At 46.0% G+C, this 12437-nt stretch overlaps 1 protein-coding gene across 1 annotated transcript in view; it reads right to left on the reverse strand.

Annotated features, from left to right (window-relative positions):
- LOC125400080 (general transcription factor II-I repeat domain-containing protein 2) overlaps positions 1–12437 on the reverse strand; it is a 36542-nt gene that overhangs the window by 2563 nt on the left and 21542 nt on the right. The window contains 6 exon segments of the mRNA XM_087903572.1: positions 1113–1141; positions 1582–1765; positions 2598–2681; positions 6470–6547; positions 9339–9401; positions 10916–10972. Of these exon segments, the coding sequence (XP_087759698.1) occupies positions 1113–1141; positions 1582–1765; positions 2598–2681; positions 6470–6547; positions 9339–9401; positions 10916–10972 (495 nt within the window).

The raw sequence follows: 12437 nt of genomic DNA on the forward strand, positions 1-12437 counted from the left end.
CCCAGGGTCAGGCCGGGCAGTGGTGGTGCATGTCTCTAATCCTAGCACCTGGGAGGCGGAGGCAGGCGATTTCTGTGAGTTCGAGGCCAGCCTGGTCTACATAGAGAGCTCTAGGACAGGCTTCAAAGCTACACAGAGAAACCTCGTCTCAAAAAAACAAAAACCAAAACTAAAACAAAAATAAACAAAGGTAAGTGGAGCAGTTACTGATAGCACAAATATGAAAATTTAAGAAAATGTAGTTGGGTAACCGGGTGTAGTAGTTATAGTGGCATATGCCTCTAATCTTAGTACTTGGGAGGCAGAGGCAGGTGGATCTCAGTGAGTTCAAGGTCAGCCTGGTCTATGATCTCTCAGAGTGAGTACCCGGACAGTCAGGGTGTCAGGGCTATACAAAGAAACCCTGTCTTGAAAAAACCAAAAAAAAAAAAAAAAAAAAAAAAAAAAAAAAGGAGGGGAGGAAGGAAGGAAGAAAGAGGAAGAAAGAAAGAAATTGTAGTTGGGGGCCAGGTGTGATAGAGCACTTGCTGACTATGCTTGAAGCCCTGGCTGATAATATCCAACACCACATAAAACCAGGTATGGTGTCATGAGTGTGTAATCTAGCACTTGGGAGGTGGAAGCAGGAGGATTGCTGTGAGTTTGAAGCCAGCCTGAACTACTCAATGAGTTCTAGGCTAGTCCGGGACCGCAGGAATGAGATGTCTCCCAACACCTAACAGCTGGGTGTGGCGATGCACACCTATAATCCCTGCACCCAGAAGCAGGAAGCAGAGGCAGGTGGATCTTCGGGGAGTTTCCAGGCCAGCCAGAGCTACACACTGAGACTGTCTCAAACAATAACAAACATTAACCAAACAAAAGGTAACCAAAGTGAAATAAATGTAAACCAGGGCTGTGGATGGAGATCAAAGGCAGGGTGCTTGCCTGGCATGTGGGCGACCCTGGGTGTCATCTCCAGCCCCACAACAAAACAAACATAACAAGCACACTTGAATGTTCACGCGCTCCACTGGGAGGCTCCAGGCTGCAGACATGGGACTCTGTCCCAAGTGCCCACCAAGACACTCCACAAAGCACCCCGTCCCGCAATGTTCTTACTTCGTACTCACCATTACTAAGTTCGAGTCCAGGAAGGGGTCTGCGGGGAGACACAGGAGAGAGAAGGGGAGCTCGTTTTCATTCTGCCCAGCTAGCTGCGTCTCCACACTTCTGGTGGGATCAACACAATGCTAGGCAAAGTTGGAAGTCAGGCCAAGGGGCGCTGCCCACGATGGTCAGCAAGATGCTTGCTGCCACGCCTGAGACCTGACTGTTCAATCGTGGCCCGCATGGGGGAAGGAAAGAACTGATTCCCGCAAGCTGCCCTCACACACGTGCCATGACAAGCCCCTCGTAAATAACTGCAATAAAAAAATAACACAAGGAACCGGACTAGAGACACAGCTCTGTCAAAGCGGAAGAGAGGGGAAGTCTTGGGACAGCTCGGCTCCCCATGCCGCTTGTCTCCTGGCCGAGTTCGTGCACTCGGCAGTTGCCCATGTCTAGCTGCGTTCTCACGTGGAGCTGGGATGCGCTCACCTGACGACGGTGAACTTGATGAAATCGGCTGCATCCAGGATCCTCCTCATGGAGCTGATCTCCAGGTACCCGGGGGCTTTGAACACCACTCCCGGGGGCATGCCGTCGATCACCACGCAGCCGGGGTTAAAGGTGATTTTCCTGTAGGGAACCTTCACAGGGAAGTCCACTCCTATGGCCTCCCCTGTGATGAGAGGCGGGGTGTAAACTAGGTGACTTTGGGGTTTACTTTTCTAAAACTCTGCTTTTTGTTCTTGGTCTTTTTTTTTTTTTGAGTCAGGGTCTATGGTGGCTCAGACTGGACTTGAATTCATAGCAATCATCCTGCCTCAGCCTCCTAAATGCTTGAATTACATGCCAGGTTGTCCATGCTTGGTCGTTAATGTCAACATCTGAGCTGGACCCAGAGGCACACACACAATCCCTGCTGCTTATAGTTGAGGAGTAAGATGTGACAAGCTGTCTCCAAACTCAATGACTGAGCTGAGCCTCGTGATACAGGCCGAGCTAAAGCAGGAGGGCTGAAAGCGCAGACTGCTTACTCTCCGAAGACTTTGGAAATACCTGCAAACGCACGGCCTGTACCTCTGGCACTTCTCAAGGGCAATGCAAACATGTCCTGAGTTCAAGGCCAGGCTAGGCTATCCAGCCATGTCCTGTCTCAAAAACAAATAAGTAAAAAGAAAAAGTATTTTGGTTAGAGACTAGAACAGGCCTAGAGTACGTTCAATGTTCAATGCTTCAAATGGGTGGAGGGGGTAAAGTTTACAAATTTGGGGGCCGTAGAACTGCAAAGATGACTCAGCAGTTAAGAACACTTATTGCTCTTCCAAAGAGCTGAGTTTGATTGCCGGTACCAATACTGGATGGGTAGCACCTGCCTGTAACTCCAGTTCCGAGGGGTCTGGCGCCCTCTTTTGGCCTCTAGAGACACTGAACTTGCATGTACACACCCGCCCCCACACATAATTTAACAAATACATACATTTCGGATATATAACAAGACAGAAGCTTACCAAATTTTCTGCTGAAGAGGTAGTTCACCTGCTCTCGAAGCTGCTTAATTTTCTCAATGCCGGACAGTCTCTCCTTCTCATTGTCTAAAAATAATTTGGAGAAGCAAACCAGGCTCATTCATACTTTTTTCCCTCTAAGACAGGTATTAGCAGAATTGCCTGTTGGCACTTTACCTGCTGTGGTGCTTTGAACAGGTATGGACCCCAGAGGCTCATGGGTTTGAATGCTTGGCCCATGGGGAGTAGCACTATTAGGAGGTGTGGCCTTGTTGGAGGAAGTATGTTACTGTGGGGGTGGGCTTTGAGGTCTCATATGCTCAAATTATGCCTAGTGTGGTACACAGTCTCCTGCTGCCTGTGGGTCAAGATGTAGAACTCTCAGCAACTTCTCCAGCACCACATCGGCCTGCACCCCGCCATGATGATAATGGACTAAACCTCTAAAACTGTGAGCCAGCCCCAATTAAAAGTCTTCCTTTTTAAGAGTTGCTGTGGTCACGGTGTCTCTTCACAGCAACAGAAACCCCAAGGCACCTATATTACCTGAGCACAATAACTAAGCATTTGGGAAATTCACAAAATGGAAGCCATCACAGATGATAATTTTCCGAATGACAACCCTATCGAAATATACCCCGTATTACTTTTTAAAATGTATTTGTATCTATGTGCATGCCACATGCATGCAAGAGCCCTTTGATGAGGATAGGGGCTCCCCTGGAGCAGATGTGGGATGGGAAACAAACCCAGGTCCTCTGCAAGAGCAGTAATCCGCCCCTCTCAGCCTTGGGCCGCCTCCGGTCCCTGCTCATGCTACGCTTAGGAGCACCGTCAGCGCTGCACGAGGCCACTGCCTTCCATGCTGTGGCACAGACCTCAGACCACACAACACGACAACGAAAGAAGAATACATGATACTGGAACTAGAAGGGAACATTTTCAATACTTCAAAATCTATTTTTTTAATTAAAGTTTTGTGTGTTTTTTTTTTCCCCAGACAGAGTTTTTCTTTGTAGCCTTTGCTTATCCTGGAATTCACTCTGTAGGCCAGGTTGGTCTTGCATTCGAGATCTGTGTGCTTCTGCTTTCTGAGTGCTGGGATTAAAAGTATGCCCCACCATGCCTGGCTCTTATTTTAAACAAAAAAAATTTTAAAATTGGTGTGGTAGACACACCTTTAATCTTAGTACTTGGGAGGCAGAAACAGGCAGATCTTTGTGATCTTGAGGCTAGCTTGGTCTACAGAGTGAGTTCCAGGACAGTCAGGGCTACATAGAGAAATCCTGTCTCGAAAAAACAGAATATAGCTGGGCAGTGGTGGTGCACACCTTTAATCCCAGCACTTGGGAGGCAGAGGCAGGTGGATCTCTGTGAGTTCAGGCCCAGCCTGATCTACAGATCTGTAGAGCCAGTGCCAGGATAGGCTCCAAAGCTACACAGAGAAACCTTGCATCAAAAAAAAAAAAAAAAGGAAAGAAAAAAAAACCAAAACATAAATAAAAATAAAAAATAAATTTTAAAAGGTGGAGGGTGGGAGTGGCAAGGGAGAAGACTCAGCAGCTAGAACACTGTTGCTCTTGCAGAGGACCTGGCTCCTTTTCCAGCACCGACATGGTGGTCACCACCATTCTACCCTCATCTGAACTCCACGGGCAGCAGGCATGCATGTGGTGCACATGCATACACACAGGCGAAACTCATACATAGAAAACAAAGACATATCAAAAATAAATAGAATCTTTATGTCAGGTGTGATGGTGCATGCCTTTATTTCCAAAAGTCAGAAGGCAGAGGCAGGTGGAGCACTGTGAGTTCAAAACAACCTGAGTCTTGAGTCCCTGCTTCAAAAAGAAAAAAGAAAAAAAAAAAAAAAAACAGAGTTCAAGGCCACCCTAGTCTACATAGTGAGCTCCAGAATAGCCAGGGACACACAACACAGTCTGTCTCCAAAAGTAAATAAATACAGTTGTCAGGGTTGGAGAGATGGCTCAGTGGTTAAGAGCACTGGCTGCTCTTCCAGAGGACCCGGGTTCAAGTCCCAGTACATACATGGCAGCTCACAACTGTCTGTAACTCCAGTTCCAGGAGATTGAACCCCCTTACACAGACATACACATGCAGGCAAAATACCAACGTACATAAATTAAAAATAAATAAATTATTAAAATAAATAAATAAATAAGCAAAATACTCAAAACTTTTCATTTTAACTATCTTGGGGGGGGTATCATGTGGAGAGCAGAGGATCCCTCCTCCTACCATGTGGGTCCTGGGGAGGAACTTAGATGGTTACTGGTCAGGCTTGGTGGCAAGTACTTTACCTGCTGAGCAATCTCATCAGCCCTAATTTTACTTCTGAGTAACTAAAACAGTTGAGTGGCTCAAAATTCAAGAAGTATAAAAGTGTGTATTAAAACAATTCTGGGGGGGGGGCTGGAGAGATGGGGGGGGGCTGGAGAGATGGCTCAGAGGTTAAGAGAGCATTGCCTGCTCTTCCAAAGGTCTTGAGTTCAATTCCCAGCAACCACATGGTGGCTCACAACTATCTGTAATGAGATCTGGTTCCCTCTTCTGGCCTGCAGGCGCACACACACAGACAGAATATTGTATACATAATAAATAAATAAATAAATAAATAAATAAATATTTAAAAAAAATAAAAAATAAATAAAAGAATTCTAGGGGGCTGGAGATATGGCTCAGTGGTTAAGAGCACTGGCTGCTCTTCCAGAGGTCCTGAGTTCAATTCCCAGCAACCACATGGTGGCTCACAGCCATCTATAATGAGGTCCTCTTCTGGCCTGCAGGCACACACGGAAGGAATGTTGTATACAAGATAAATAAATAAATCTTTAAAAGAAAAAACCAATTCTGGGAATGGGGCTGGAGATGACTCAGGGGTTGAGGGTGCTCACTGATCTTGCAGAGGATCCAGGTTTAGTTTCCAACACCCACATAGTGGCCGGTAGCCTCCTATGACTCCAATTCCTGGGGGATCTGACATCTTCATCCAACCTCCATGGGCTCTTACATACATGTGATGCACACACACATATTCAGGTCCACATACTACACATAAAATAAAAAATAAGTACTAACACACACAGTAAATTAAATGTAACTAGATACTGTCCACCCCCAGCTCAGTTTCCTACTTTGAAGTAACCATGTAACTAGACTGTTTACGGAGGTCCCATACAGAGCTTCTATGCACATGGTGAAAAGATGATTTAAATGACCAGACGCCAGTTCTGACTGCCTGGGAGCATGAAGCTGACTGTAGGAAGAGATTTTCTATGTAGAACCTGGGCTTGGCTGATGTGAGTCTGAGATTTGTTTGGCGTGTGGCACCTGCAGAGTACTAGAGGCTCACAAATTCTCACTCTTTAGTTATGGTAAACCAGGAGGAGACACAGCACCATGAGACTAACACATGTTAGAAAACTAAGACAAAAATGAAGACTGTAACACAGGGCTGGAGAGATGGCTCAATGGTTACAAGCATTTGCTGGGTTCAGTTCCCAGCACCCATACAAGGCAGCTCACAACTGCCTGCAATTCCAGCTTCACAAGATCCAAGGCCCTCTACTGGCCTCCACGGGCACTGCACTCACATGGCTCACACACACACACACACACACACACACACACACACACACACAAAATTAAAAGAAAACAATCTTTACAAAAAGAAAAATATTTAATCCCAGAATTTGGGAGGTAGAGGCAGGTGAATCTCTGAGTTTGAGGCCAGCCTGGTTTACAAAGTGAGTTCCAGAACAGTCAGAGCTGTTACACAGAGAATCCTGGTCTCAAAAACCAGAAAAGAAAAGAAATACGATACAAATGATGAGAGTAAATGAGTGTCCTACCTGGAACTGTCACCTGTACGATCCTAAGATCTTCAACGCCTGCTGCAGAGTTTACAATGTTGGACAGATTTGTCTTCCCTTAAGAGACAAGAGTTAGGATGAACAGAGAACCAGCAAGTCTCTAAAAACTACCTGTTGTTGGATGAGAAGTACAGACTGGATGTTTTACACCCCAGAACAGTGAGTGACAGGGTGGGGTGGTGGAGGGATGGCTAACCCTGAAGATCTGAGGGTGCTTCCAGGGGTTTAGCTGAGGGAAGCTCCACCCTGATATTGGGGCTCCACCCCATGGGCTAGGGGCTCAGGTTGAATCAAAAGAAGAAAGTGAGCTGAGCACCAGCATCCATCTCTCTCTGCTTCCTGACTGTGGATGCCATGTGACCAGCTGCCTCAGGCTTTGGCTGCCGTGCCTTCTGTACCGTGAAAGACTGTATCTCCTCAAACTATGAGTTAGAAGACATGCTTCTGCCTTTAAATTGTTGATTTTCTTAGAAAGAATCTGTTTGTTTATGTGTATGAGCGTGCGTCTATGCTGGGATCTGTTTATGTGTATGAGTGTGCATCTATGCTGGGATCTCTTATTTATGTGTATGAGCGTGTGTCTCTGCTGGGATCTATTTATTTACGTGTATGAGCATGCGTCTATGTTGGGATCTGTTATTTATGTGTATGAGCGTGTGTCTATGCTGGGATCTATTTATTTACGTGTATGAGCGTGCATCTATGCTGGGATCTGTTATTCATGTGTATGAGCATGCGTCTATGCTGGGATCTGTTTATTTATGTGTATGAGCATGTGTCTATGCTGGGATCTTTTTATTTATGTGTATGAGCATGCGTCTATGCTGGGATCTGTTTATGTGTATGAGCATGCGTCTATTCTGGGATCTGTTTATTTACATGTATGAGTGTGCATCTATGCTGAGATCTGTTTATTTACGTGTATGAGCGTGTGTCTATGCTGGGATCTGTTTATGTGTATGAGCGTGCGTCTATGCTGGGATCTGTTTATTTATGTGTATGAGCGTGCACCTATGCTGGAATTTGTGCAGCTGAATACAGTGGAGGTCAAAGAGGGCATCAGAGCCCTGAAGCTGGACTTACAGACATTGGTGCCGGGAACCATACTCAGGTCCTCTGGAAGATCAATGCGCACTCCTAACCTCTGAGCCATCTCTGCAGTCCCTTTAGGCAGGTATCCTGCTGCAGCTGCGACAGTACTAGCATGCCAGGTGGATGGCAGGGGCTGGCACTGCACTGTGCAGCTTAACAGGATGACCAAGGAGAGAGGGGCTTTATCTTCCTCTAACCTGACGCTCCCACCATTCCATGGACACCCGCTTTCTTTGCATGTGTTCTTAGGCTGGAAGGATATATTTTCTTCATTTTTAGAGGTACCCTGTGAAGCCTGAAGCCCCACTGCTTAAGGCTGAGAGAACGCGGTCCTTTCCTGTGTTCCAGCTCCGCAATCAGAGCTGGTTTGGAGAAAGCCCCAGAAAAGCCACATGTGCAAGTTCCTCCAGCATCACAGCCCTGTCTAGGACCTTCTGAGTGAGTGCCAGGCTAGCCCCCTTCTGCTTAATGACGCACATGGTGACATCTTCAAAAATGACTGATTCTTGAGGCTCACCCCTTAAGGAGACAGCTGCTATCACTACATTTTTTATTCTTGTTGTAAAGGTCAAACTACCAGGACCAAGGGCTCCAACTGTTCTTGCTAGTTTATCACAAATGGAGGGTGAGGATACCACACAGTGACCCCCATAAACCAAGCCCACAAGTGTTAATTCTAACTACAATTAAAGAAAGAACTATTAATCATTCATATCTGGGGGCCAGAGATGGCACAGTGGGTAAGGGTACTTTTTCTGCAAGGCTGGTGACCTGAGTCCGGTCCTCAGAACCCACATAAAAGTAGAAGAGAAGGGGCTGGAGAGATGACTCAGCAGTTAAGAGCACTGACTGCTCTTCCAGAGGACCGGGATTCAATTCCCAGCACCCACATGGCAGCTCACAATGGTCTGAAGATCCAGTTCCAGGGGATCTTCATACCAATGCACATAAAATAAAAAGTTAAATAAACTATAAGAAATATTTTTTTAAAAAAAAAAGTGAAAGAGAGGGGCTGGAGAGATGGCTCAGAGGTTAAGAGCATTGCCTGCTCTTCCAAAGGTCCTGAGTTCAATTCCCAGCAACCACATGGTGGCTCACAACCATCTGTAATGAGGTCTGGTGCCCTCTTCTGGCCTGCAGGCATACACACAGAGAGAATATTGTATACATAATAAATAAAGCAAGAAAGAAAGAAAGAAAGAAAAGAAAAAAAGAATAAAAAGAGGGGAAAAAAAGTGAAAGAGAAGTGGCTCCACAGTTGTCCTCTGACCTCCGCATGCACTGTGGCATGGGATCTGTCTCAGTTAATTTTCTGTTGTTGCCAAGGTAACTTATAGAAGAAACAGTTTATTTGGCTTATGATTTCAGAGGGTTAGAGTTCATGACTACGACAGGGAGCATGGGGCAGGCAGGCATGGCGCTAGAGCTGGAGCTCACATCTTGACCCACAAGCACGAAGCAGAGAACTGGAAATGGTTCTGGAACTTTTGAAATCTCAAAGCCCACCCCCAGGGCCACACCTCCACCACCAAGGCCACACCTCCTAAACCTTCCTAAACAGTTCCACCAACTGGGGACCAAGTATTCAAACATATGAGCCTGTGGGGCCATTCTCATTTAAACCACCACAGCACCCAACACACACATGAACGTGAGCACACACTCTGGCTTCAATCACCATCCTACACAAGTCCTTTCAGAAACAGTAAAAGCCACTCTGACCATGTGACAATCACAAGTGCTTTTGGGGACTCACCTTCCATTTTCACATCAGCCTCAGGATCCTCACTTGTTTCTGAAGAGACCAGTGGAGTGGACTCTTGAAAAGAAAAGGTCTAAAATGACATTCATTATTAAGTAATCTCAGGTGCCAACAGTTTACTGTTCGTATCCCACCCCCCTACACACCTGTCCTCAACCCTGGGGTTCTGTTTTGTTTTGAAGCAAGGACTCACTCTGCAGCTCAGGCTGGCCTCATTTTAGAATTTTAAAAAGGATTTGTTTTATGTGTATGAGTGTTTGCTTGCATGCTTCTATGTTCATATGTATGTGCAATTCATGCAGAGGTCAGAAGATGTCAGGTCTCCTAGAACTGGAATTATAGCTGTAAGCAGTTGCGAGCGTGCTGGGAACTGAACCAGGTCCTCTGGGAGATCAGCAAGGATTGTAACTGCTGAGCCATCTCTCCAGCCTCCAGCCTTGACATTTTATTTTTTTAAATTATGTTCTGTACATACTAAACACACAGTGAATTTTGATTTTGTCAGAGGTAATCAATCATCAGGCACCGATGGACAATTTCAGGACAAGGGACTTGGCTTGGTTAGTAGAAGGTTTGCCTACCATGCACCAAGCCCTGTGTTCCATCCCTCGAAGTGCACAAGGATCAGAAGTTGAAGGTCATCCTTAGTGACACAAGGAAGTCTGTGGCTAGTCTAGGCTACATCAGACCTGGTCTCCACAAAAGTAAACATCATGAATTCATATGGGATTCCCCTATTAAGGATGAGGGGAGACAGAAACTCCCACAGATTACTAAACAATATCAAACTCTTCATATCCATGGACACAGTGTTATCACACAGCATACAGCTGCTCACATCCATGGACACGGGGTATTATCAAACAATATAGAGCTGCTCACATCCACGGACACGGAGTATTAGCATACAATACACAGCTGCTCACATCCATGGACATTGAGTCCTCAGCTTAATATGGCAGGATTTCACACGGTCACAGTGTTTCTTAATTTTGTAATGGATTACTTTGGGGTGGGGAGGGGCTGACGGAGAGATGATTCAGTTGCTTTTTGTTTTTTTGGGGTTTTTTTTGGCTGTTTTTGTGTTATCTATCTATCTATCTATCTATCTATCTATCTATCTATCTATCTATCTATCTATCTATCTATCTGTTGGGGGCAGGGTTTCTCTGTAGAGCCCTGGTTGTCCTGGAACTCACCTTGTAGACCACACTGGCCTAGAACTCATGGAGATTCACCTCCCTAAAGGTTGTGTAGCACCCTCCTGTCCCCTACTGAGATGACAGCCAGAGTAACACAGAGGAATCGTGTCTGGGGAACAAAAAAAGGCTTTGGGACCCTCCTCCTGTACTCAGAGGACTGATGCAGGGCTGAGGCCAGTGACTACACGGTCAGTCAACAGACAAAGGCCTAGTGCTATAGCAGGACCATAGGCGGCGCTGGTTCCCACTTACAGACCGGGCACTGGGGGAGCACACAGCCCTTACTGCTGCTTCCTAGGACAGGCGGGCCAGGAAGCCACTGTCTTTATTTCCCACATGGTTAAGGGAGGAGATGCTTCGTTATCTAACCTGCAGACGGCAACTCCATTCCTCTGACATCACTGCTGGTGGAAGAATGCTCGGTTCCTGAAAGGAGAAGAAGCAACCTACAGTTCAGTGAGAACTGCAGCTCCTTCAGACGTCACTGGAGCCGCAGGATGGCTCAGCAGGTAAAGGCGCTTGCAGCCAAGCCTGATAACCTGAGTTTGATTCCCGGGACCCATATCATGAAAGGGGGGAGCTGACTCCTGAAAACTGACCTCTGATCTCCGCTCAAGCACTATGGCACTTCCCTCTTTTCGCCGCCAATAAATAAATAAAAATGTGATATAACATTAGAACAAAACACAGAAGTCTCTGAATGCAAGGGAAACATTTCAAAGACTGGGGTACACTCAGCAGGCAGAGGCTTCCCAGTGTGCAGAAGTTCTGTGCCCAGCCAGCACCACAGGACACTGGGAGTGGTGCCCACCTAGAATCCCAGCACTCAGGAGGTAGAGACAGGAGGAGCGGGAGTTCAATATCATCCTCTAGGACACAGTAAGTTTGGGGCCAACCTGGGCTATGTGAGACCCTATCTCAAACAAACAAAATAAAATACAATAAAAAGGAGGAGTTACAAAAGCATGGGTGACCCCAAAACACTTACATCACTACCAAAATCCTATTTTTTTCCTATCTTAAAAAATTATTTTGAAAAAAAATATTTTGGGGGCTGGAGATATAGATGGCTCAGAGGTTAAGAGCACTGGCTGCTCTTCCAGAGGTCCTGCATTCAATTCCCAGCAACCACATGATGGGTCACAACCATCTATAATGAGGTCTGGTGCCCTCTTCTGGTTTGCAGACAGAACACTGTACACATGAACAAACAAACAAATGAACACATTTTTAAAAAATTTATTTTTATGATGGATGGTGGTGGTGGTGCACGCCTTTAATCCCAGCACTCAGGAGGCAGAAGCAGGTGGATCTCTGTGAGCTCGAGCCAGACTGGTCTGCAGAGAGACTTGCAGGTTGGCCAGGGTTACACACAGAGAAATCCTGTCTCAGAAAACCAATCATCATCATCATCATCATCATAAGTATTTTACCTAATTTATCTATTATGGGTATGCAAACATGTAGGAGTACAAGTCATAGTGCATGAAGGTCAGAGGTCAACTTGTAGGTTTGGTTCTCTGCTTAGAACATGTGGGTGCAGGCAGGCTGGGCAGCAGGCACTTTACCCATGGATCCTCTATTTTTTATGTTGCTGTTATGGAAAACTGTTTATTTTTGAAACTATCTTAATTTAGAAACAGAAAACATCTTAGGAGGAGGGCAGGAGAGGACACAAGGCCTACAGGCAAATCTGCACGTCACGGGCTTCTCACGCCTCACTTGTTCACTAGTTTCCATCTGAGGATGCACTCAGCCACCCACAACAGGGTTAGTTATAGGCGTGTGGACCAGTGTCACAAGGAAGCCAGTGAATCTTATTACAGAAAAATCCTATTGCTATGCCCACAACAATCTTCTGGAACTATTTATTATACACCATGTTAAACCC

This window comes from Myodes glareolus, chromosome 2 (genome assembly GCF_982192425.1).
Source record: "Myodes glareolus chromosome 2, mMyoGla1.1, whole genome shotgun sequence".
NCBI classification, from domain to species: domain Eukaryota; kingdom Metazoa; phylum Chordata; class Mammalia; order Rodentia; family Cricetidae; genus Myodes; species Myodes glareolus.